The sequence below is a fragment of the Rhea pennata genome, chromosome 2 (genome assembly GCF_028389875.1).
Source record: "Rhea pennata isolate bPtePen1 chromosome 2, bPtePen1.pri, whole genome shotgun sequence".
NCBI lineage: Eukaryota > Metazoa > Chordata > Aves > Rheiformes > Rheidae > Rhea > Rhea pennata.
Window position 1 is genome coordinate 32,797,701 of NC_084664.1, and position 27,915 is coordinate 32,825,615.

Sequence of the window (27,915 nt, forward strand, 5' to 3'; positions counted from 1 at the left end):
TTGATGGTGAAAAGTCCCTCAAAGCTGTAGATTTGTGGTTCTCTCTTTGTTCCACACAAGTGCCCCAGGAATACACTGATAGTCACAAAAAACCTACCAGGCATCCAAAAACCTTTCACTGTAATGTTAGGTACATGATCCCATTTGTAGTCTGTAAAAGTTGGACACTGCCCAAAAAGCCACAAGTCAATGTAATCACTGACTTCCAAACAAGTCCTCCATAGTTAAAAAGCAGTGCTTTCCGCTATATGCAGCTATCTGAGCTTTAGCATATAATTCAGACAAAGCCAGAACTGTTTTAGAGCCTGTTTTAGAGCCGTTAGAGAAAAAGGAATAGTAATATTAGCTACTTATACACAAAGAAGTACTCAAGTTACAAAGGTCATTTAAACTTTTACTAAGGATTAATTTCTTTTAGTTAGGTGAACAAAAACCTTGGCATCAGAAATCTAAAATGATTTCAACATGCAACATTCAGTTCATTAGATGCTACACTCAAATAATTTTAGGAGCTTTTATACATTCTTACTTTGCTCAGATTTCCCAAAGTGAAAAAGACAGTAGAAGAAACAGTAGTCAATATTAAAAAAAATATAGTCTAAAAGAGAATTAAGGAGCAAGAGCTGCAGTGAAGCAGGCTAGACACTCACAACTGCTATGCTCTTGTACCTAGCAAAACAGTTGGAGAAGCAGAAGTGAGGCCTCCAGGTTTCCTAGGAAGCAAGGGGGCAGGGGGGAAGTCTGGCGAATCACCCACCGCTGAAGCTGCTGGTGCGTATGTGCTGGCCTTGCGCTGCACAGCTGCCTAGCTTCATTGTCCCCTCAAACCTTACTTTAGGAATCAGTAATTTGCATATGAAGTTTCACTCTACTCTACGTTCCTTATGAGTAACATGCCACGTGAAATGTTTCCTGCAGTTCATGATTCCACAAAAGCTAGTCATTATCCCAAGCTTATCTCAACCTACCAGCCCTGATCTTCCAGCAGAAGCTCAAGCTGAGGAAGGCAGAGGTAGCTCTCTCAGGGGCACCAGGGCCTTAACTTGGATCGCATTTGCCCTCCTCTGTGATTCACTGCAAAGAGAAGGAAGCAAGGGAAGGAGTATAGCAGCCTCTGCTTATAATGACTTTGAAGCTTTTTCAAGTTGGAATGAGAACAAATGCAACTACTTTGCCTGCAAAAAAGATCCTGTATTTCACATCTTTATCCAATGTTAATATTTTCTCCTATCACTTGGTCTTTTTTGATTTATCAAGAAAAAGGGTTGGCTGGCAGAATGAAAGAAAAAATTGTGTGTGTGCGTGTGTGTGTGTCTTACAGGGCTGGGATTTTCAGGGAAACCTAAGGAGCAAGACATCCAAGAGAGCCCCAGTAGCTATGCGTAAATGTGTAAATCAGGGAATCCAGCAGCAGTTTGCACTCCCAGATCTACCAGCAGACTGTGCCTGTGGCTATATCCTCATTCCATACCTAAGCCCCAGCCCTCTTGCTTTCCCCCCTGGCAGCTCCAGGCCCTGACTGTCATGAAATTGAACTTGCACACAATGAGCTACAAGAGGGCAATCGATTACAAACCAGAATAGAAGAGTATGTCCCAGCAGATGTTATAGATGCAATAAACAGAATTGCCACTCAGCTTCCTTATTTTGAAAACCTTCTCTTTATTCTTCACATTTTATTCTTCAAATCTTTGAAATTAAAATGCTTTATGAATCATACAAAAAACTGTATTTCCTGCCCAAGCGTTTAACTATCCTCACTCTGACAATTTTCAGAATATTAAAAACTTTCAAGATATTAAATAATAAAAAAATTACAGCATTTTCCCTCTCCATTGGGATGGTTCTGATCCCTCTATGTTGAAATGTTATGTTCTAAGCAACAATTATTCATCCAGAAATTAAAGAATATTAAATTCTGCCATCCTTACACAGAATAAAATACTTTACAGTATTTTAGCTTGTAACATTCCCATTGATTTCATGAGAACCAATAGCAAATCTGAGTGAAAACAGCATGATTAAGGAATACTGTTTTCAAGATACAATATTTAGTTGAAAGCCTAAATAAAATCCCAGTTGTATCAATGTATACATGGATTTTCTCACTGAATTCACTAGAACCAAGTTCAGTCTGTTTGTTCAATATTAAACAACTTATATGTGCTCACCAAATAATTCACATACAACATCTCAATGTGCTCTAAGGCATCTTTACCTGAAAGTTGAGATATAGAAACCATCATTCTCCAGTCAAAGTATTTAAAAACCTTCAGGTCTTCTCTTCATTAGCCTTTGACAAATTTGGAATATTTTTGAGAAAATAAATAAAGATGACATTCTCTTGAAAGATATATTTCACAGTCAATTTGAGACATCTGAAGCAGCAGTATCATTAATAAAATTGCCACAAAACAGACACTGTTGCTGTGCACTGACTAGTCAAAACTATTTACAGCAAAGTCACGAAAGGTTTTGAGAATTCAGATAATATCTTCAGAAACTTAATCACTATTGAATTCTTTAAAAGAAGCTTCATAAAGTGCTGCAGCTTAACAGTTGGCTTCCCAAGACTTTAAACTGTACTTCTGTGTATTTGCAGAAGAAAACCCTTTAAATTACTATGAAGATAGATTTTAGTTTTTGAAAACAATAATCTGAATTACTTACATGCTTCATTTTTACTAAGTGGCTGATTGACCACAGATCTCATAGATGTTACTCTCTTGGTATAAATGTAGATGACTCTATGCCACACCAGATTTATCAGATAATAAGTAGCTATTTTGACAATCTACAACAGAACTCCAAGTATCTGTGAACAAATTAGTGAGTATTTCATCTCAGGATAAGCAGACACACGCTGTCCTTCATAGGGAGCCTTGCATATGCCATGCTGTGTCAAGTCAGACATGGTCAGCATTAAATATTTTTTATGATGACTGAGGTACAGGGACTTAGCCAGAACACTTAGTCTCTTCCTATCCTCCACCTATTCCTCAGAATCTTGAATTTTTTGAAGAGCAATGTCAGCTAAGCCAGTCTCACTTTCTAATGGACTGTCAGGGTGTGGGGCTAGTGCCTCTGACTCTTTGGTATGCTCAATTTCTTCTCTTCTGTCAGCAGCATGATTTGGATCCGCTTCTTTGGTAGCGTTTGGTCCAGAATCTGACTGTTCTTCACCTGTAGAACTAGCCTCTGCTAGTTGCATTTCATCTAAACAAAAGAGAAATCCCATCATCAGTAAACACTGAATTCATGTGCAAACACTTTTATTTTTAAGGAATAATAAAAGTTAGGAAACTATCAATTACAAAAGTGATTAATTTAATCATGCTTCACCAAAAAAACACTTAGACACTAGAGTTCTGGAGAGCAGTTCATTTTGTTTTCTTTTTCTCTGTGATGGTTAATATCCAGCTGAAAACACTGCCGTAACTAGCCTCAACACTGCCAAAGCCATAGGTCCACTTGGCTAAGGAGCTAAGACAAGCCTGAGCACAGGCTTTTGCATAAACTTCCCTATCACTCATCCTTGTGTAGTGGATACTCTTAAATGCTCAATTTGCTTGTAGATACAGCTGTGGGTTTTTTTTTTCCTGATATACGGGATTTGTAGAGGTATTAGCTTGTAAAAATTAAACTACTGTTGTTATGACAAACTTTGATACAAAGCCATGACAAGGTAAACTGAAACTAGGATGACTTCACTGTCTTGCTTACAATATATAATCTGATAAAGCCTATCATGTGTTGGCTACGTGCCTAAAAAAGTTAATGAAGATTAACACCTAGGTAGTGTAGTAGTAACCTTATAAAAGATAGTAGCCTTCCTTTTCAGGGGAGAAAAGAGAAGAACCATTTGCTAAGATCCTGCCTCTCCTTCTGAAGAGGACAGCACCTGGCCACTGGCTTGTTTAGTTAAGATGAATCCACAAATGAGTGTGTTCATTACCAATGTGAGGTATCAGTGCTCACATCTCACTATGTTTTTCTATACTTGTATGCAATGTACTTAGAGTCTTCTAGTGTTGTTGCCTCCATCTTCTGCAGTCAACTTCATCCCACGCAGCAGCAACTCTCAGAGGAAGTTGTTGAAAACTTTGTCAATTACTAATATATACCCTGTACTAGTACTTCACAGTCTAGCTGAAGTGAAAAGTACTTCCGTTATACGACAAGCATGATTTGTCCAGGGTCACTTTTACAATCCTTTAAACAAGGGAAGAAGAATCTAACAAAATGTAAAGGAGAAAAGGCTTTTCACCTCAAATTTTCATATCACTTCAATCACAGAAACATTGTATCAGAGTAGGCTAAGAAGGGTCATACAGTAATTTTTTCTGTCATAATGCATTAGTTGCTTATGGAAGGAAGAAAAACACCAGCAACACAGAGAAAGAATAATTCTTTCTTTGTATTCACAGTACACACGAGAATTGATGTTATATAGTGACCATGAAGAAAGTAATACAGGAGAATCAATGTCTACATTAACTTTTCCAACTGGAAGTGGTGGGCTGCTTTCTTGTTCTCAACTTGTCCTAACACCTTGAAAACAAAGTTGCATGAAATTTCCATGTTATTTTAAGATCTAGATTTTAAAACAGTGCAATATAATTCTTAGAGCTCTGCTGTAGACATCTGTATAATGCTAGCATTAAAGACCAGCTTTTAGAAAGTACACATTATCTGTAAATTGAAAGACTAGAATTCCAGCAAATGTAGGTATGCTATTACCTTACAACAAAGCCCTTAACATCACTTGTTACAGGTTTTAAGATCTGTTTCTATTGTTCCATATCATATAGTTAGTGCAGCATTAGTTTCAGCAAGCAAACTGTCAGTCCTAACCTTTCTTCTGCCTTTTTTCTTGTTTCCTTTTTTCTTTGGCAGCTTCTAGTTCTTGTTTTTCATGAATTTCCTTCAGTGTCTTGCAGACTTTTTTGTGGGTAAACCAGTGTTCTTTCTGGCAGTTCTGGTTGCAGTACATCACCTGAAAGTTGTAAGAGCTAGCAGTTCATCTTTATGAAATAAAAAATACAAAGTAATATTATTCTTTTTAGAGTACCTAGTTAAATTCCTCTATGTATAGTACTTTACGGTATTTTTAAGCAATGTATAAGGTCATATGGAGTTATTCTAAGCTATATAAAACACTAATAGAATAGTTTCTTTTGCAACTCTGAACATACAGAAATTTTATTCTCCCTCCATCTTTAAACATAAAGACCTGAAAATCCAAGTGCTTCTGCTTGTGGAATCTGAGGTACCTCTCTCAGATGTAGACAAATTTCCTGTGAAGGTATACATGTCATTCCTTATAATTCTACTTTGTAAACAGTCACACATTCAAAATCCCTAGCAACTCAATGGCACTCATTTTTGCAATTCATTGTGATAATTTATGGATTCTTACCATTTTACATACTGAACATCTTTTGTCTGCTCCCTTTTCCCCACAGGTTGTACAGAATTCAGCATCTACAAAACCCACTTGGCCAGTAATAGCTTGGGTAAGTACAGAAAAAGCAGTAGGATCAGAACCCTGAAAGATAAGATAAGAAGTGGTCAATGAGAACAAATGAATTCTGTAAAACAGACGATATACCGCAATAATACAGTAAGTTTCAGATAAAAAAATCACTATCATGAAGAGGGATAACAGAAGAGTAGCTTCCCAGTGACCAGTTGCAGTGTGACTGAGGAAGTTGGAGCAACAAGAACATAAAACTAAATCACAGGAATTAAACTAAGATTAAAAACTTAACATTTATACCATTTATACAATTATGCATATATAAAGTTAATCTAGTCCTTCACTTCTGTACAAGGAAGGATAAAAATTATTTGCTTTTACGTTGTAAAATGGGGTCAGATTTGAAGCTAAGTAGCTCATAGCATTAGAACACGTGCTTGCATTCAGAGGAATTAATGGTTGTGTAGAACCCTCACTCATTCTATACCACTCTTGATTCTTATCAATGAAAGTGTAATGCAATAAAATAAAATAATGGTAAGAATAATAGGGCTTTTCAATAACTGCAAATTTTGGAATTATTCAAGAACTACACTATAAAGAACCAAATTTAACCCTTACTGAACTGAATTAATGTTGTTGATTTCAAAAACGATTGGGAGGCACGTATTATCACTTCCTCCAAGCTCAAGAGCGGTGCATCCCTATGAGTAAGAAGTCCAGCAAAGGGGGCAGAAGACCTGCATGGGTGAGCAAGGAGCTCCTGGCCAAATTCAGACAGAAGAAGAAAGTACACAAAATGTGGAAGAGGGGACAGGCTACTTGGGAGAATTATAGGAATGCAGCCAAAGTATGTAGAGATGCAGCGAGGTAGGCTAAGGCCCAGCTGGAATTGAGTCTGGCAAGTGATGTCAAGGACAACAGGAAGGGCTTCTTCAAATACATCAGCAGCAAGAGGATGACTAGGAAAAATGTGGGCCCACTACTGAATGGGGCAGGGGCCCTGGTGACAAGGGATACAGAGAAGGCAGAATTACTGAATGCCTTCTTTGCTTCAGTCTTCACTGCTAAGGGCAGCCCTCAGGAATCCTGCAGCCGGGACATGAGAGAGGAAGTCTGGAGAAAGGAAGACTTTCCTTTGGTTGAGGATTAGAGATCTTCCGGGCAGGCTAGACATTCACAAATCCATGGGCCCAGATGGGATGCACCCACGGGTACTGAGGGAGCTGGTGGATGTTGTTGCCAGGCTGCTCTCCATCATCTTTGAAACGTCATGGAGAACTGGAGAGGTGCCTGAGGACTGGAAGAAAGCCAATGTCACTCCAGTCTTCAAGAAGGGCAAGAAGGAGGACCCAGGCAACTATAGGCCAGTCAGCTTCACCTCCATCCCTGGGAAGGTGATGGAACAGCTCATTCTGGATGTCACCTCCAGACATATGGAGGAGAAGAAGGTCATCAGGAGTAGTCAACATGGATTCACCAAGGGGAAATCCTGCTTAACCAACCTGATAGCCTTCTCTGATGGAATGAGTGGCTGGGTAGATGAGGGCAGAGCAGTGGACGTTGTGTACCTTGACTTCAGCAAGGCTTTTGACACTGTCTCCCATAACATCCTCCTATAGAGAAGCTCAGGAAGTGTGGGTTAGATGAGTGGACAGTGAGGTGGATTGAGAACTGGCCGAAAGGCAGAGCTCAGAGGGTTGTCATCAGTGACGTGGAGTCCAGTTGGAGGCCTGTGGCTAGTGGTGTCCCCCAGGGCTCAGTGCTGGGTCCCATCCTGTTCTACTTCTTCATCAATGACCTGATGAGGGGACAGAGTGCCTCCTCAGCAGGTTTGCCGATGATACCAAGCTGGGAGGAGTGGCTGATACACCTGAGGGCTGTGCTGCCATTCAGAGAGACCTGGACAGGCTGGAGGGCTGGGCGGAGCGGAACCTCCTGAGGTTCAACGAGGGCAAGTGCAGGGTCCTGCACCTAGGGAGAAATAACCCTAGGCACCAGTACAAGCTGGGGGCTGACCTTCTGGAGAGCAGCTCTGCAGAGAAGGACGTGGGAGTGCTGGTGGAGGACAGATTGACCATGAGCCAGCAATGTGCCCTTGTGGCCAAGAAGGCCAATGGTCTCCTGGAGTGCATTGGGAAGAGTGTTGCCAGCAGGTGGAGGGAGGGGATCTTGCCGCTCTACTCAGCCCTGGGGAGGCCTCATCTCGAGTACTGTGTCCAGTCCTGGGCTCCCCAGTACAAGAGAGACATGGAGCTACTGGAGAGAGTCCAGTGTAGGGCTACGAGGATGATCAGAGGGCTGGAGCATCTGCCCTGCAAGGAACGGCTGCAAGAGCTGGGCCTCTTCAGCCTGGGGAAGAGAAGACTGAGGGGGGATCTTATCAATGTGTATAAGTACCTGAAGGGAGGGTGTCAAGAGGATGGGGACAAACTCTTTTCAGTTGTCCCATGTGACAGGACAAGAGGCAATGGGCAGAAATTGAACCACAGGCAGTTCCGCCTGAGCGTGAGGGGGAATTTCTTCCCTGTGAGAGTGACGGAGCCCTGGAGCAGGTTGCCCAGAGAGGTTGTGCAGTCTCCTTCTCTGGAGATATTCACGGCCCACTTGGATACAACCCTGTTTAACACGCTCTAGGTGACCCTGCTTAAGGAGGGGGGTTGGCCTAGATGATCTCCATAGGTCCCTTCCAACCTTACTGATTCTGTGATTATCAATGAGGGGCAAATGTTTGGCTTATACAGATGACACTACCTACGCAGAACACAGAAATTTTAATGTTGCAAATGCATATAATAAAATATTTTTCTAATTCCCATATATCCAAATAACTGCTGTTTTTCCTCAGAGATTCTTTTGAAGACAAGCTAGATATTTTAAAGTGTCAATGTTCCCTACTAATGATGCTGCATTTGGAGACCAGATTCCTTTATCATTCAGTGAAGACAGTAGACTCTGCTTTTAGTGCTCTGTCTCATCACCTTTAAATCAATTAACTATATAGGCGGTCTAGACTTCTAACCTAAGAAACCCAAGTTATGCACTTAGTTAGTCTCAGTAGACCAATAAGACAAAGTTCAGAGCTTTAAAGGATAAATTTTGTACCTACTGAAGTTCACAAATATAATACTAAATTAATACTGCTCATTGGTCTCTTCATTTCTGTCTGAAATAACTCCAGAAACATTTTCCATGTACATCTAATGAGGTACTACTTCAACTATTCCACTTACGTGTTCATCTGTTCTTAAGTATCACTGAACATATGAATATTCCACAGCTTATGTTGCTTTATCATAATTTGATGCCCCTTTATCTGTTAGGTAAGTTAATGAACTCTATTTTCTTCAGTGTTTTTTTTAACATTGTCATCAGCTTGTAAATAATACACAGTAGGTTTTTGCAGATTAGTCTCTGTGCTGGCACACAGAAAAATACGGTACTTGGCACTGATATACTACTATGTTCAGTGTACTCAGATACTACAGACCAAGTGGTCAGAACTCGGAATCCTCAAAACAATTATTTGCATATTACTATTTAGATATTATTTGCAGATATCGTTCCCATGCAGTACAAGCAGTAATATTTACTGTCTTTACTGGCAACCTTAAATAAAGAATGCTTATGTTCAATGATGTAAACATGAGAGGAAAAAAAAAGTCAGTTTGCTGCAGCTTTAAGTAAGTCCTTAAACTGTCAGGTCTCCATGGAATATGCAAGATCATAACTACTAATTATATACTGAGATGTTCAGATTGAATTCAAGTAATGGAGCATGCTAAAGGGCAAAGGCTTCCAGGCAATTAAAAATACCAGCATCACCTCCTTTCCAGTTCAGTGTTTATGCAACAAAACAGATTTCTTTGAAAGGAGAAGGAGAAAAGATTGCGAGCTCTTGCCAGAAAAAAGGGACAGGAAGGGAAGTGTTTACTCTAAAGCAAGTCTTAATGCAGTACGATGACTCAAGTTTTCACATTGTGTTTATTTTTCCAGCCTACACAAACCGTAGGGATTGCTGTGGTAGGCATTAAGCCTCAGGACATTTTAGTTCACTGGAGACATTTAAGATAGAGGCTATTTTTAATCTACTAAGCGTACTCCAAATACGTCACAAAATCGTTTAATTTCCCCAACACTAGTATATATAGCATCTAGCTTTCAGAGACCAGAGAGAACATGCATTCTTAAAACAGAGAAATAATTCTTGTGTAAGATTTATTATTAATTAATTAGTTATTAATAAAAGTACTCTAACAGAGAGTGTGCTAGCAAGGGAAGGATTAAGTTAGATTTTCTACTTGTAATTTTGATTTTCTAATTTAGATACACATCACGTTGTATACTGCATCCTGCATTATCTTGCCCCCCCCCCCCCCCCCCCCGAAAAAGGAAGCTTCAAAGAATGTTTCTCTTTCTAAAATCAAATATTACCAACTTTTCATGCACTCTGGAAGCAATGACTGTATTAAACCTAGAAAATGATTTGATTTTAGTGCACCTTGGGAAGAAAAAGTGCAAAATGAGTTTCATCTGTGTCTGAATCTACAAATTTGTAAAACTGAACTGGTAAAGAAAAACTAGTAAGACATCCTGGAGAAGGAACAAAAAGCTCTGATACAGAAACAAACTGCTCTAGCTTTCTTTAACAGCTAAGATATCTAAACATTCAGTATGGGCACAGGAAAAAAAACTAGTACGTTGCAATATTTCAAATCATTTTATAAAGTATAAAAGTATTACTACAAGTACTATTACAAGTACAATAAAACTCCAATTTGCTAGAGAACTCAGAGACCTCCAAAATCTTTGCTTAATGTAGTATGTTGTAGAAGCTGAGAAATAAAAAGATGGTTTAGTTTAATCTTAATTTACTCTGTAAACTGCTGAGCAAGTATTTGCTTTTTAAGAGAAACTTACCAGTTCAACAGGAGCAATACTTCTCACAAGCTGCTGGAGCAATGTAGCTTCACAGTAAGGAAACTTTCGAATGCTTTCTCGAATTAGCTTCTCTTGATAGACAGGAAAACCATCTTTTTCTCTCCCTTTCAAGAGACTGTATTTTTTAAAACAAAAGTCAAATAAGAAATCATATAATAAATGCTCAGGAACAAATACACAGCATGCTGTACTAAACTTATAGAGAAGAATTATAAATCAAAATAATTTCTGCAACTTTAAACACAAAAGAGGCATCAAAATGTAAATTAAATAACTTGTATGCTAATGCATAGCAATACAAAATAACTAAATTTATGCTGTGAAACTACTACTTACTAATTCAGCCACCTAGAGAAAAATAGTCATTTATAGGTGGACTACTATCAGCTATGTCAGACTGAAGTAGAAAGTAAAAGTGCTTATGTTTAAAAAAGAGCACTGTCAAAATAAACACTGAAAAAACGCAAAACAGCACTTTAAACTATAAATTCTGCTTTACTTATTTTTAATAACATAGTACAGTCCTGATGCCACTACATTCAGCCGTTTGATTCCTACTTTTTTATTTGGATCACTGATGCTATGTGATTTCAGTATGTGAAAGCTGTTTGACTTCATAATTTATTTTTAATATCACAGAGAATTTCACTAAGTAACTAAGAGGCCTATAGGGGCCCTAGGCATGCGATCCTTCTGAAAGCCAGGCCACTTCAATACTTAAGATTAGGCAGCTGGTTTTGGAATTCTGAGTAGGTTCTGAAGATCTGTCTAAATGATTTAAGAGCCCAGGTCTCATCTAAAGCCAGTGGGATTTGCAGTTCTCAGTTGCTTAAGGGTTTTTGAAAAAAAAATCTCACCATTTATGACTGCTGGAGAGTAAGATGACAAGGGAAATGTTCCCAGATGATCCACAACAGATATTTAGAAATTAATTTTTCACTCACCTCCCCTTTTACTCTGCCACATGGAGCTCTTTCCGGCTTCATTATGTATACATGATTGTCCAACTCTAATTAAAAGTTTCAGTAGAGAGCTGAAAATTTAGGAATATTTCCTTTGTACTCCTGGAATGGTCAACACCACTTCAGAGAAACTAGGGCTCAATCCTACCTGAATTCACTGTAATTGGGATTACTTCAAAATTTACTTGGCATAGTCTTTAGTGAAGACAATGCAGTTAAACTAGTATAGTTTTAATTAGTATGAGTGGATGCATTACTATTACTAAAGTCTTCTTCCGGTACCTATAAAGCTGGTTCATATGTATACCTTCAGAATCATCTGTAGAAATACGTACCTTTTGATAAATCCATCTAGTTTATCTTCTCGTTCTTTTAAGAATGTAATACATTTCTGGAAGATGCAACTGATGTAGTGCATTTTCATAGCAAGTACTTCATTCATATCTCTCTGCTTCATACATTTCTCACATATTAGATCCAGAACCCTGTAACATTTCTGCAGTGCTTCTACCTCTGCCAATAGAGGGTTCTCTTTTACCAGCAACACAATCTATGAGAAAGATTGAAGAAAATGTAAACCAATTAGGAACTACTATCTTTACACTCGTGCAGTAGCATAAAGCTTAGATTGCTCCTTGTAGATAATTTCAGTGGGTCTTCTAATATTTCTCCATTTTCTTCTTATGCTGTGTTCCCCTTTTGTCAATGTTATTTTCTAATTATTTAGAAGAAACATTCAAAATTTAGGCTCGTATTAAAAAGGAAGTAGAAATACAGTTGCCTGCTGAAATAAAACCATCACATAAAAAACACTTACAGAAATACATACACTGTCCAATACTCTCTTTCCTTTCAAACACCCTACAATAAACTGGACTTGTATGATTTAAGTGACTTCACAGAACTGATCAGCCTCACATAAATTTGGAGTCCTTCGAACAGACTAATTTAAACACTGGACTTACCATTTTAAGAAGTACCTGTATATTCTACTGACTAAATTAACTGCCACTGCAAGTGCATTGGTGTTTGTATGTGCAGCATATACCTTGCTTGGAAACTGTTGCCAAATGCTGACTTCGAATGGCAAGACCAAGGAACCTGGTTTTGAATTTAAGTATGTTTATTTTTCTGAATTTCTCTAAGCTACACAGGAGGAGCAAACCATGACAGATAGATTATTTTCAGCAAATATACTGGGAAATAAAAACTAAAGTCTTTTACACATATATTCAGAAACAGCAGCAGATGTTACTATGGTGAATGAGTGATTAAGTTAGGAAGATACATGCCAAGGCAAGCACTGAGAGAACAATGAGATTTTGTTAAGAAAGGAAATTGTTTTTTGTTTCCACTTCAAGTGAGGCTAAGAAAAAAAGAATGAAGACAAAAATGAAAGCAATTTAGGGATTAAAAAAAAATAAAAATAAAAATTCAACTCTCTCTGCTTAAAGGTGTTAGTTAAAGATTCTGGCTTACTGTACCACACAAAGTGTCCTAAGGATATGCACAAGCATGAACACTGAAATAGCTCCATTTTTGAATCATGTTCAAATTATAGGCCAGATTTGTAATTTGTCCTCATTTTCAGAAGCACATGAACTAGTGACTAATGCCTTTGATCTCAGCTGGATTTTCTGAGGATCTGAATGCTTTTGAAATAAAGAAACTGTTCCCATCCTAACAAACACACAATTTACATATTACTCCACCTTAACAGGATGCATGTTAGTAGTAGTGATTATTTTATGAAGAGGCCCAGCTAACTTTACTGGCAGTTTTGGTTCTTTATCTAGGCCCTGTGGTTTAGTATAGTAGTCCAGCCTTTCACGTGGAAAGAAGTTGTTGATGACGGTCACACAGTCATGTTGACCTAAAAGTACACAAGAAAAAAGTCACCAGTAAGAATGAAATTGTAACTAAAAAACAAAAACATAATATAACCAATAGGGATGACGCTTACCACAGAAGAGCTAAGCATTATATGCTTTCCACCTGTAACTGGTAACCCTTGCTATTTGTTTTAAAATTGTAACTTGCTGACACTCAACCAGAAATGATTTCATGAAATTTTATTTCAAGAACCACATCTCCTTCACCCACCCTTTTTTCCTGCTAATCAAAACTAAAAGAATAAGTATTTACTCGAAGTTATTTAACATATTCAGAATTAAGCCATAAGGAAAGACAGTATTTTGATTCTGATGCACAACTATGCTAGTAGTATCATATCAGTGTTAACACTTTCTCAAGAAAAGTTATCTCCCCTTTGTCCTTTCAAAGATTAATGACATTTGCCCTGGGATTTCTTCTAAGTTTTCACACTTGAACAGATAGCAGTGTATAAATTTGAAGTGGGAGAAATCATAAGAACAGAATGTCTAAAATTTACCCCTAAAAAAGAATAATGACGAAAGTAACAAGATGAGAGAAGTTACATCCTCTTCTTGTTTTCTACATCTGACAAAATGATGGATTACTTGGCTAAAAGGAAAGTAAAATTTAGCTTCTGTAGTTCAGGGCCACATTCTTTAAAAACTGATTGATTTATCTTGGCACTGACCCCATTAATCAGGAGGGGAAGACACAGCCAACCAAATTCCAGTATTTAAAATACTCCACTGTTTCAGAAGAGACTATTCAAAGCTAATAGAGCACAGTGTAAGACAAATGACAAGGGAATAAGTATCCTCACTTCCCACACACAGATGAATTCCTATTGATTGGACAGATAATAAAGAAGAGGAACAAATTCCAGTATTCAGACATTTACAGAGTAGCTTATCTTTGTATGTCTGAAGATATTTATTCTATCTTGGTGATATGATTAAACAAGAATTCTAAAACATCTTGTTGGAGATACCATTCCCCATTCAGTATGAACTGAAGTTCAGTATCACATCCAAAAACACCCTCCAAATCCAAAACTTAATTAATAGGACTGCACTTTTTCAGTGTATTTAGTTGATGGTTAGGCTTTGCAGCTTGAACCTCAAGTGAGAAAGTTCAAGCTTGTCCTCTTTAAAAGACGACAGTGAGATACAATGGAATTGAAATGGCACTATCTCACTATTTAAGAAAGCAAATCTAAACAGCAAGGTAGACTCTGGATCCAGAACATGTAATGTGCTTTGACATATCTGTTATCTCACAGATAACAGAACTTAAATCCAACATGCAGAAGCATTCAAGAAGTCTGTGCAACAGACTTCTCTTCAGACATATTTAAGCAATACAAGAAGGCTGGGTTGAAAAGAGAAAAGGGGTTCTTATTTATGGTTGGTGGGAAGATCATCTGAACAGCAATAGTTGATTCATGAAAAAGATTCTACTTTTTCTGCAAACATATCTTTGCTTGAAAACAAGTGGTATATTTGGTTGTGTTTGGGAATGTTAATCCAGGAATCTGTCAAGGTGGCAGAGTAGTAAAAAAGATTTAAAACAAACAAAAAAGCATGTTTTGCCCAGGGCCACAACACATTCGCGCGAGGAATAAATCTTTCACCTTGTCCTAGCCAAGTTTAGGTCAGTAGGGACTGACCTATCTTAGAAGAGATTCTGAGAGCTCTCCCTCCCTCTCCTATAGAGGAGAGGGAAGGGCAGGAGGTGAGTCACTGCTGCAGCACAGCATGTTAGTGGCAGAGCTCAGATGCGAGTTCCTGACTCCCAGTGCTATATTCATTCCTACCTACAGACTCCCAGTGCTGTGTTCATTCCTTCCTACTGGGGAAGCTCCAATCACACACACTGCATATACCTGCACTTCAGGCACATACCTGTAATGTTACCAGATTCCTCTTACTATTTGAGAAGTGATGACAATGCATAAACTTACACACTTCAAGAACAACAGCATCTACTCTTACAGATATCATCATTTGTGGTTTTAAGAAACAGAGCACGGAAATAAAATACAAATTGACTGTGTTATAGGATGAGATGTGGAGAAAAAGCTGAACTTAAGTGTAATTTTAGAACTGGTCATTAAATAATGTTTTTTCCAATAAAAAACAACAGAATCTAACATTTCACATTCATTAGAAATTTGGGAAATGATAAAAGACTTTCACCTTACCCACAAAAGCAGCCATCTGTGCTGCTGTCCTTCCCACAGAGTTGACAACATCAGTCTCTGCTCCAGCCTCTAACATCATCCAAGTGATTTCTTTGTTTCCTGAATTCAGGAGAACACGTGGGAGACAAGACAGAACACACGAAAAGTTGTATTTCTTTATTTTGCAGAAAAAAACAAGCAGAAAATGTATTAAGAAATCACAGAAACAAAACTGATCAAAATGAATGTTCTAAATATCATTACTTTAAAAACAAATTAAGAGACAGACACAATGTTGCTTCCTTACTTTGATAGTTCAAGAGGATCAAACCAAAAAAAAAATTAACTCATTCAGGGTCAAATTCTGCTCTCTGCAATGCACATTTGACTTCACCTGGAACTTATGGTAGTTCCGTGTATATAACTATACCAGAACTTGGTCCCCTTGGATAGCAGTAGAGAAGCAAATTGTGCTAATCTAGGCTGACAGTTCAGCTACAATATCTGCTATTCTAAGAAAAACAAATTCAGTACTATTATGTAGCAGGAGCACAGAGAAGAGAACAGATTGTTCCTTTCTCCCCAGCGGGAACTGGGCGTTCAGACCGGGCTAAGTACCAAATAAAATGAAGCTAAAATTTGATGGGAAGATTAAATGACTTAATTGGTGCCCTTCAGAGACTAATAAGGACATTTGTCACCAATCATGCTGGTTCTATATTCAAAGGTAATCTTACTTCACCATTTTTTGTGCACATGTAAACTAAAAAAAAGTGAATATAAAAAAAGAAGTGGGTGGTGGATGGAAATGAATGTTTCCAATTTAAAAACAAAGGCATTGCTTCAATGGTGCTCACATCCCATTTATACTCACAGATAACAGTTCTTAAAAGCCAACATGCAGAAGCATTCAAACACAAGATGGCAGGTCAGAATCTCAACTGGGATAAAATGGCAAAAATCCAGCAGCTTCAATGAAGCCAGTCACTTAACAACCTCCGAAAGTTTGTTCCCATCTATTTGCAGCAGCTCAAATATTGCTTGATGCCACAGAATGACATTTCCCAAAAGTCTTAGCAGAAAAGCAAATGGACGAGCCAGTTAAGGCTCATGTGCACACATATGTCTTTCTTTTTTTCTACGATAACAATGAACTAAAGCAGAGTTTATAACTCAACCTGTTAGGAAATCTTTAGCTAACTTCCCCAGAAAAAAGAGGAAGTGGCCTAATAGAGAAGATATTTAAAATAAGCTAATATTCCCCAAATTAATCCTTTTCCCAGAAAGAATAGTATCTTTACGGAATGCCCTTTCCTCACCCAAGGAAATAGCTCTCTTTTATCAGGGAAAAATAACAGCACAAGGACAGCTGCAACAACCCACCTAGAGTCCAAAGTTCCAGGAGAAGATATATACAACTATAAAAAGTCTCATTAAAAAAAGGAGTAGAAGAAGAGAGAGAAAATTAACACAAGAGAACACCCCTTTAAAACTTGCTAAATAATTTTTAAAAAGCTACAATATAGTTTCAAAAATAATGTAAGTAATGTAAACACAAAATCTGAACAGCTTAAAATGCTGGATGGATTTGATATGCTGCAAATATTACTAAAAGCTACTGATGTGCTAAAAAGGCAGTATGGTAAAGCATTTTTTTCAACAGAATTTATCCTACTGCACAAGACAATACCACAGGAGACTGAATTTTGAGATCTGTGACTAAACAGGTCAGACAAAGTACGGATAGACTATATGCCTCAAAAATCCAAACAAAGCCAATCTCTGTATGAGAAAAAGACCCCAATCCTTAACAGCAGCTATCCTATTCCGCAGTCCTGATAATTCTACAGGTTTAGTCATATTAGCATGATTCACATAGGTAACAGAAAGCCTGAAGGATATAAAAGTGTCAATGCTTTCCATTAAATTACGAACTTTTGGCATATTGTACATATCAACATTACAAAGATCAGTGGCTTAATTTTAGTAAAGTTACCTGAAAGTCCAGCAAACATCAAGGCAGTATATCCATGCTCATGTTCATTGCAGTTAACATCAGCCCCATGTCGCAAGAGCAACCTGCACATGTCTACCTTCCCTTTGTATGCTGCATGCATTAGAGGGGTCATGCCATGCTAACAAAAGAAAGGAAGAAGCATTCAGAATAGTGTTAGTTACATTTCTTGATCTTTGCTCCACAGATTATTTTCACCTGTACACAAACATTCAATTTGAACTGTCAAAACCTTACGTAATATGTAGGTTTTGTGGCAAATGAGCTCACGAAATCTTGATGAATAAATGTGACTTCTAACGTACAGGAGACTTGTATCACTGTTTTCTGACTAGGCTGTGCTATATATTTGAAGCAGACCAGTCTTCAATAAATCAAAACCATTTATCCTCAATCAGTCAATGGTCCTTTGTATAAGACATTAGTGTTGAAGACAAGTAATACTTCTGATGAAGAATTTTGTTTTAGAGACTGTCAGGTTCCTAAGTTGTTATTTTCCTCTTGCATTATATATTAATAAACAGGAAAAATTGGAATGGAGAGCTCTCGTTTTTTTCCACTACAATGATCTGCAGTCTCTGAAACTCATCCTGTTCATTTTTAGTCATGATTACTGGTATTGTGCCTGTGATGTTATACCAGTATGAATGCTCTGAATGCTCTTCTACAGCTGTACAGTTCTAGCTAGACCTTAACAAACACAGTCTCAAACCTTGCCTTTTGATACACTGCACCAGTACAAAAAGGGTTAGTCTCAGAAAACGAGGCACCACGTTTTCATCAAAACGTCACTGGGGTCAATATAAATGCAAATCTGGGCAAATCCTACAGAAAATTTTCAGAACGAGGATAAACTGTTAATACTGCCTTTCTCCCTCCCAAAGGGCAGGGAGAAGTCCATTTCTCTTTTAGAAAATTTCAGGACATTCAGTTTTTACAACTTGATACACTTTTTCCAACATGCCGTTTATTTTCACTTAACATCAAGTCAGGATTCATGTTACTAGCCAAAATACATTAATTGCCCAATAACATTCCCCAGCACTGAATACAGGCAAGTGCAATTTAGTCTTTCCCACAACAAAATCAAAATGGCATTTTCTTCCCTTTTTGCAGGCTAAGGCTACGTGCATGCATACACTCACACCATTACTACTGCAATTTACTACTGTAAATGCATGGTGATGTGATATTCTGAAATAACCTAATTGTCAGTTTGAGCCCTACTACATATTTTGTTTCTACCTATGACAGAATGAAATCTAAAACTTATCAGTATAATTTTCACAAAATTCCATAAAAGATAAGGGAAAAGAGGCAAGTTCAAGTTATGATAACATTGTTAAAGTACTACAATTCCATTATTCCATCTTAACTGAAAACATCATAAAAATGATTTCTTGATGCAGTACATTAAAGTAGCCTGAAACACTTTGATATACTGAAATATGATCTGCCAGTAAAAAGACATAAGACCTCAACAAAGTACTTCGCAAACGTGCAAAAAATTTATAATTGGTTTTGCCAAGTTTTATTTGCAGTTCTGCAAAGGAAAATAAAGGCATTATATACTATAAACCAATTTTTATGGGAAAATCCCAGTTTGGAGCAATAGTATAGATTCTCCATCTTTAGCAGCATAGAAAAGTACCACTGTAACATTGTAAGAACACAGTAAGATTTTGATCAGAGAATGAACATTAAAGAAACAATGACCTTAAGTGTGATTATACATTGAATGCTTGTTGCTTAAATTAAAAATCTGATTGAAGATTATATGACATAGGTAGGTATTCTATTCTGTCCTCCCCTCCTTCTGGGAAACTTTTAAAAACCTATGATTAAATCTTGGAAGTGTGAAGCTGTAACATTGATCATAAAACATTTCAAGCAGAAAACATGTGGATAGATGTTAGAAAACTGGATTTAAAGACACTCTAATATCAGCCTTTCACATTCACAGTAAATAAAAAAAAAAGAGAGAGAGAGAGAGAGAGAGAGAGGCTAATCACAAGCATGCCTGGAAAAGCCAGCAAAGTTTTGTACCCTCTATTATGTTCCTATACAGAAACTGAAGTGACTGCAAACTTCCTTCACAAGCTGAGTATCAAAGACAGGTCCAGGCACAGTGTGTGTCCTGATAGATGACATTTGGATCACCAAAAGAACATACTTAACAGACCAAGTTGGCAGGCAGTTTATTAAGCATACAGATGAAACAGAAATTGCTTTATTCTTCCAATATGGAAGCTAGGACAAAGAATTAGTTTTCTAGTAGCAACTACATAACTTTCTTCTATCCAAAAAAAATCTGTTCTTTTAAATGCATTCCCTACAATAAAAACAAAACTTTCCCATTTTCTTGTTTTCTTCATAGGGATGTTACATGGCCTACAGTGAATATTAACATTTTCTGTCTTCTGCAGGGTTACAAGCATTCCCTGGAAGTCTGACTGTACTTTGGGAATAATTTGCAGTGCCTCTTGGAATCACTTGGCACCTCCCTTGACTGGGGTCTTTTGCTAATCAATCAGCAAGGACTTGCTGGTACAGAGATCTCCCGCACAGCCAGCCCAGCTCTATCTCACACAATCCTTCCTGTCCCTGACTTTGAAAACATACCGAAACAAATTGAAGGGGGCGGTTTCATGAAATGAGTTGACCTAATGCTGCTAGTGGAGGAGCAAATTGAAGAAAAAAAATCCACAGCTTCAGCGGGCTGAATCAGCTCACAAGGAGAGAAAAGAACATGCGTGCCTGCGTGTAGGAGAAACAAGGCTCCACAGCTGGGATGGGGGGGCAGGGAGAAGAAAAAAGATCAGTATTTCTCCCTACAGTATCAGAAAAGTATTACATCAAGGGGTGCTTTATCAGGATGAGAAAAACCCAAATTCATAAAGGTAGCAACCTGGAAAAACAATCTCCTGTCTTTACAACTATGGAGAAAGTTTTCTACAACACTGTCTCAGCCATCTTTGGAGGAATAGGGGTAAGTGGAAGGGAGTAAATGTCAGCAGGAGAATCAAAAAATACATAGTTTATGCTTGATGCCAGTGACCTATGTATCTTTGGTAGGAAAGCTGATCATGTGGCCACCATTTAAACATTCATACTGACTATGTAAGAACACACACACACACACACACACACACACACAAAAATAAAAACCATATTTTTAAAAGTCATTTTTTTAAAAGCCACTGATGATTTGAATACCACAAACTGAAGCAACCACATAGACCAGCGTTATTCAAGAAAAACATGCAGTCCCAACATTCCCAGTGGTATGGAGAACACACCTTTCTCTCACTTCATGCTTCTTGCTTCACAACCATATAAAGCTCAATTGATATATGGCACACATGGGTTGGATCACACTGGAGTGGTTCTCTCAGGAGATATTCAGGTATGCCATGACATTGCAGGTTGGCATGGTAGCTATCTAATCAGAGTTGAAGCAAGGTGTAATGTGGCATATACCAGTAAGTAGGACCAGAAAAAAAGGCTGCGATAACCTTAGCTGAAAAGTTGCTATAAACACTTGTACATTGACACTGTTAAAGCATCTGCCTCTCCCTTTCCCAGCTCATTTTGCAATGGGGAATCCAATCCCACCTTAATATGAGAAAAGTGTCCTATTTTATCCTTTAGATTCTGGCAACTGCACCAGTTCTAGGAATTGTAAGTTAATCACATAGGCTAGTAGTTTGGCTTTTATTTGAGACAGTACTTGGGAAGCTACCAAAAGGGAGATAAAATAATGCAAAAATAGCAGATGCCACAAGAAAGCACAGAGGAGATACTATGTGAAGAATGTCTTCAAAATCACCTCTCCTTAAATAAGACGAGTGAGCATTATTTGAAATTAGACCAACTCATTAGCTGAAGCCTAATTTTAGCTAGATGATATTTAGAACTAGATTGTAAAAACGTATCTAACTGACCTATAACAGAAATGCTACTGAACACTGCTAGTCAAGAAACATATGACTTCATTCTTCATCAGCTTTTTAGCCTTTAGAAATTCCAGCCTTAAAGTTCTTGAACAAGACCATTCCTACTTATCTTTCATTTACTGCAAGTTAGATTTGGAGGTATATCTAGGAATAAATTTGTCTATTGCTATGTATAAACTAATTATAATATAAACTGCTTTTCAGTTATATTGCTCCTCCTTTATAGTCTTCCTGCTGAGCTACTGATTTCACATATGTATCACAAACAGAAAGATTATCAGAGAAATCTATTATCTGCAGTGATGAAAATTTAAATCCTACATCAACCAATGGCCTGAATTGAAGACCAGGAGATTCTTGATAGGTATTGAATTTTCTCTGGTTAACGTACTGTGAAATACTACGTAAAGAATGTCAAAAGCCAGAAGTCTCCTTACTGAAGAGCCAGCTCCTCAGTAAAGGTCAAAATTCTGGATATTTTCTGCTAACTATTAAAAAAAACTATAAAGACCTCACACACTAATAAGCAGGTTGCTGCATTCTCTTCTAGAAATTATTCAGTTCTGTAATTAGCATATAAAAGTAGGCTGTTTCCAAACGGATTATTTTATATTATAGAAATGAAAAGCTGAATTAGCAAGCTAGAGGGAAATAGCAAAACTGAAAATGTCAAATGACAGTTCTGTACATAAAATAATTTCAAGGTACTTCATAATCTTAAGTATAAACAAGGAAGCCTTTTCAGGTCAAGCCTCTCTGCTTGATCCACTGAAGTGAATTATGAAGAAAATATGGGATTGTAGTATTACAGTGCTCCTTTGCAACATTAACTACCAGCATGACTGGAGGAAACTTTCATGGCTAGAAACCCAAACCACATTTCTGTTAAAAAAAAAAAAAAAAGAAGAAAGATCTTAGCCACATCCTGCATATGGATGGAGTTAAAGTCTACAAACTGCCAACTTGAAGTCACAACAATATTTACAAGCTCTGTACGCCCAGGAGGAAGAAAATTCTGGAAATTTTTTTTCCACAGGAGGTTTCTAAACTAGCAACCTTTCCGTCTAAAATAGGACAAATAAGCAGTTATTATTCATTTAAATGAAATATGTATTTGTGTTTATTTTGCATCCATTTCCATTGCCCTTACATTTGTCTTAATACTTTGGGGCACTTGAGCTTAAACAAAACAAAAATAACAAAAAAACCCCACATACAAAGTTTTAAAAGTGCCAAAACAGTAGTAATACATTTCTTTGTTTTCATAAAAGCAGTGATTAAGCCTAAATACTTTTCCTTTATTCAGCACCCTAAATCCACAAAGAAACAACAACAGTTTTTTTGATTTGGTCCAGAAGGATGTAGGAAAAACAGGACTATCGCTACTGAATATCTGCATTATTCTGGAAGATGGACACCTGAAAAACAATTTGAATACAGAGGTCTTATGGCACTTTGAAGACATCTATTGCTTCCAGTACAGTACTGCAGACAGGAGGAAGAGAAGCATAAATGCATATTGGACACACAGGCAGAAAAAGCAAATAGACTTATAAAAGCGATTTATTTATTATTTATTTATTTACTTAGAAATATATCTAACAGTAGCAAAAGTAATGTTTGAATACCATGTCCACAGCTCCTGTCCATATTCTTGAAGAAAGAAGCTGAAATGACTGGAAAGAATTTGGAGAAGAGCTATGAAAACAGCTTGATTACTGGAAAAACATAACTCTGCTTGCTATTTAAAAAGTCAATATATCTGGAGAACATTAAAAATCTGACTTGGTCCTCGACTGAAGTTACATGGAGAAAGGACTGCAGACTCTCAAAGTTTTTAATCTAGCAGAAAGGAGACCTAAGCATGTACAGGTAGACACAATCAAACCCAAAATTAATGAGACATCTCTTTATATATTTATGTATTTAAAATTTGGAAGCACAACACAAAACAGCCTGCTTCTGGGTGCTGTAGATTCTCCAGCACGTGAAATTATTAAAATGCGACTCATGTTTGCTGTAGCACAAATAAAAGGGAGAGGCTACAGAATAAGCATAATTACATTAAAAGTATTCCATGCAAAAAGGTCTTTGACAGAGGGGAAAAAAAAATTCTTAGTTCCCACCTCAGTTATGCTCTGATATCAATACCTAAGCATTTCACTGTCAGGGCTTCATTTCCTCATTTCTTAACATTAACAAAAATGTGTAATAGTAGCAATATAAATAATAACACAAATTCCAAGACAAACAACTGATGCAGTGAAGAAGACAAATAAGACTTGATGTATTCAAAGCAGTCTCCAGTTGTGCTGAACTTGAATAACATATGAAACTAATGTTTAATTGATGTCTTGCACACTATTTACTTATGTACAGATATTAGAATAACACATTAGAGAAAAACTATTTTATAACAGAGAAAGTCTGAAAGTTGACATGTGATGACTGTAGATTAGGAATCCTAAAAAATCTGAACCTTTTCTTGTCCCATGTACTCACCAAGCACCACTCTTGGGGGGGGGGGGGGGGGGAGATACTGTAAGAAGTTCTTTGCACAAATTGTTTAAGCCTTATGTGCTTTGGGCATATTTACTTAGATGTGAACATTAGGCATGTACTGTCAATAGTATTTCTTTCACAACAGCTTGAGACATAGCTCTGTTACGGTTTCTATTAATAAACCATATCCGCTCAGTAGTAATCTTACATGTTGCACTAATACTGCATAGGATTCCAAAGCAGTAGTTCAGTGTTTAAGCTAAAATAGATGCTTTTAAAGCTCAGATAAAACACACTTGAAAGTCTACTTACAATGTATCTTGGGTTCCTAAAGTTTGTAAAGCTTTGTTTGATTAATTTGTCAGAAGTTTGCTGAGATTTATACATAAGAAATTAAGGTTAAATACTGAATTCTATTTAAATAATCGGAAAACTGATACATTAGCGGGGGGGCAGGGAGAAGCTAACAATATCCCAGGAACACAGCGATAAACTGAGTGAAGTGATTACATCCCTTCGATCCGTACTTGTGAGACTGCTAGTCTCACCTTGGCCTTCCAGTACAAGACAGACATCAATAAACTACAGTAAGTTCAGCAGAGGACCTTCAAGACATGGTAGGAGCTCTCATGTTGGGGGCTGGAGCACTTGTCCAATAAAGAGAAGTTGAGGAAGATGGGCTTCTTCAACTAGGAGAAGAGGCAGCTTTGAGGAGTGAAAACCTACCAGAAGCCTGGCAGTATCTATGGGGAGATTATCAAGAAGATGGAGCCAGGCTCTTGACAGTTACATGTGGCAGAAGGATGAGAGACAGTGGGCATAAGTTGGAAGAGAGGTTCAGCCTGGGTATAAAGAAAACCTTTTTTCACCATGAGCACAATAAGGCAGTAGAATAGGTTGCCCAGAGAGGTTGTGCAGTCGTCATCCTTGGAGATTTACAAGACTCAAAGGCATAAAGCCCTGAGCAACCTGGTCTGATTCACAGCTGACCCTGCTTTGAGTAGGAGGTTGGACTAGAGACCTCCTGAGCTCCCTTCTGGCTTGAATTTCCCAGGGATCGTATGAACTAATAAACTTGGGAAAAACATATATTAATAAAGTATCTAATTAAACACAGATGCATGCAGTTGGACACCTAACTCGATAAAATACACACTGATCTAAAGTGTGCTGGGCAATTACAATTTTGCTTCCATGTTACACTTTATATTAACATTTCATATTTTCAGAAAATATTGTAAAAAGAAGAATATAAGGAAATAGACATGAACCTCACACTAGAGTCCTTTATCCAAGAAATTCCTCCTATCTGCAGGTAACACGTAAGTCTTCTACACAGCTGTAACACCTACTTCTGGAAAAGACTACATTTGCCATTTCTGATCTAGCTGCTTTCTCTCTATATGTTTATTGTTATTCAAAGGCAAGGCTTTGGGTGACTCACTACAAATGTGAGATGGATGAAAAATGGGGACAGGTAGTCCTTATCCATGCTATCTTCTACTACCTAAATGGAGGCACTACAGTTTGGTGGAGGTGACAGGAAACAAGGGAACATCTTCCATGTATCCTGCTGCAGTGCTCCTCTTACCTTACCCATAGCAAAATTCATGTACAGCTTTTAGAAACAATATAAACTCTGTAATACATTCAGTAACTTTAAATTTTCTTAACAAGTAAGATCTCTTTAAAGGCTTATTATGCAGCTGCAGGCTGGAAACTTCTTCTGAAGAATTCTGATTTCCAAGAGTCTGTATAGCAACATTATTTAATAACAAGTAGGCTTTCAGACCTAGTATTTTCCTTGCTAAACTCACTACAATGCTTGTACAATTTTATTGTACCTCATCCAAGCAATTGACACGGACATTCTTGTTGCCCAGTAGCCTTCCAGCCTCTTCAGTGTTCCCTGAGATAAATGAGGATGAGAAAGGAAAAAATATTAAGAATCAAGAAGAAAATTGATCTCATTGCTGATTTAAATCAAAATCTTTGTAGATTAACCGTTTGTGTTAATTATCAATAAATCAAATCACATTTAAGTATGAGGCTTAGGAATGAACAGTGCTCTGTTCTAGAAGCTAAAAGCCAAAAACTCATAACAACAAACAGTAGTTGACAGTGTGAATTATGAGTAAACATTAATTCCTCCAATGTAATTGATCTATACACACACAAAGGCAGGATACCAATGTCTCTCCATAAACTCCATCAGAACATGATGTCCACTGAATATTTTAACACCTTGGAGCATGAAACTTTTTTAAAAAGAAAATCATTTACTCCTATTTCTTTTCCTATTTTAATTTAAAATCTGTAAAATTTCACCTCCCAGGCAAAAACACAGCTCCACAGAAGTGGAAGGGACTTCCCTCCAGTAACAGAGAATAGTAGTGGAACATAAGTACTAGGACTGTTGTAGCATGGTCACTGATACTTCTGGAAATTACCAAATACATCAGGACACTCAAATCTTTGAGAAGTTTGTGCACTGAAAAAAATAGGATTTATCTTTTTATTTTAAAGTTTTCTTAAGAAATCTTTTCAGTTAACTTACAGATGTAAGGACCACTTCAAAGACCACTGAAATCAGTAAAAAGATCTTTGCATAACTTGAATGGGCTTTCACTTTGTTTTAACAAATAGAAATGAACACAAATTTTGATTTGGGGAATTTTATTTAATTTTGCCAGAGAACACAAACTTCTGATCCCTGATTCAATCACAAGCAAAACTCTTTTGGCAGTGGTCTGCCTGGCCAGTTTGAATAGAGTTTGGAGCATAACTACTTATAGAGGGCCATGAAATACACATTATTGGACCATAAAATGCAATTGTTAAGGCAAGTATGACAGTGAGCCCCAATAAACACATGCACTACACATTGGTGAAACTGCAGCACTTATATGAAATGCAAAATAAAGGAGTAGAAATGATAAAAGCTGTACAATATTCTGGACAAGCACAAGTTCTGTTAATTTAAAAACAATTCTGTTTGCAAGGTCATTCAGCTCTGGCAACAGCACATACAGAAAATAAAACAGAATAAAGAACTGGATTATCCTCCCAAAAGCATTTTTCAGAATACATTAACACAAGACATTAGGTAAGTGTCAATACACGACCAGCACAAATACAGACAAGAACGAAGTAGGCTTTCAAGCATCCCAGTCAGGCTTCCCCAGTGAAACTGCCTGGGCATGCACATCCAGCCCACGTCTGGCAAGGAGCCCCCTTCGCAGCTCCTGCATGACGCACGTGTGCCCCACGCACGGCCACTCCGAGAGAAAGGAGCGCCCTCGCTCCCCAAGAGGTAGCGGCCATTTTCCCCACTGGTGAAGGGGCGGGGGCGGCGGCAGGGGGACGGCGATGGGGCCCGTGGAAGAGGGCTGGGAGATAAAAGCCGCTCTCAGATCAGGCCTGCCCGCAAAGACAGGGTCCGAGCGGCTCACGGCCTCCGCCGCGCCCCCCTGCCGAGGGGGCAGCAGGGCCCGCGCGAGGCGGCGCCGCGGCTGCGCTCCGCCGCCAACGGCTGCGCGCGCGCCGGTAACGGCCGCCAGCCGCGCGGCAGCCGGCGGAGCGCCCCCTCCGCCTGCGCGTGAGCGCGGGCCAGGCGCACCCGGGCGGCACCCCCGCGGGGCCGGACGCGCTCACCTCTGGCGATCACTCCCAGTAAGTCCTTCTCCTCTTGGCTCAGGTCGCCTTTCCTGGGAGGAGCCATCGCTCCCCTCTTGCCTCCCGGGAGCGGCGGGGCAGAGCCGGGACGGTGCCGCCCGCCGAGGGGAGCTCAGGGCGGGCCGCGGCGGCGGCGCCCCCAGGCGCCCCCTGCCTCCAGCAGCCCCGGCGGCGCCCGCCCCCGCCCTGCCCCGCATGGCAGCTTCCGCCTGTGGCTCCGCCCCGCCAGGGGCCTGCCGAGGGCGAAACCATTCGCGCTCCGGCGTGTGGGGATCCCGCCTCATCTTGCTCCCTCCGCCTGCCTTCCAGCCGGGCGCCGCCGCGAACAAAGA

The 27,915-nt window shown here is 38.6% G+C and overlaps 1 protein-coding gene across 3 annotated transcripts; it reads right to left on the reverse strand.

Moving 5' to 3' along the window:
* Nucleotides 1–1,638: 1,638 nt before the first annotated feature.
* On the reverse strand, nt 1,639–27,759 carry ANKMY2 (ankyrin repeat and MYND domain containing 2). 3 transcript variants are annotated; one of them, XM_062569190.1, is made up of 10 exons: nt 27,563–27,759; nt 25,753–25,817; nt 17,433–17,571; nt 15,458–15,556; nt 13,155–13,255; nt 11,718–11,932; nt 10,400–10,535; nt 5,420–5,548; nt 4,855–4,996; nt 1,639–3,216 (listed from the first exon to the last, which is right to left on the reverse strand). In XM_062569190.1, the coding sequence occupies exons 1-10, from the start codon at nt 27,627–27,629 to the stop codon at nt 2,993–2,995; spliced, it is 1,317 nt and encodes a 438-aa protein (XP_062425174.1). In that variant the 5' UTR covers nt 27,630–27,759; the 3' UTR covers nt 1,639–2,992. The 3 variants fall into 3 exon arrangements, with proteins under 3 accessions (XP_062425174.1, XP_062425173.1, XP_062425175.1); XM_062569189.1 differs by having other exon boundaries at nt 13,095–13,255; XM_062569191.1 differs by lacking the exon at nt 25,753–25,817 and having other exon boundaries at nt 13,095–13,255; nt 27,563–27,638.
* Nucleotides 27,760–27,915: the final 156 nt, after the last annotated feature.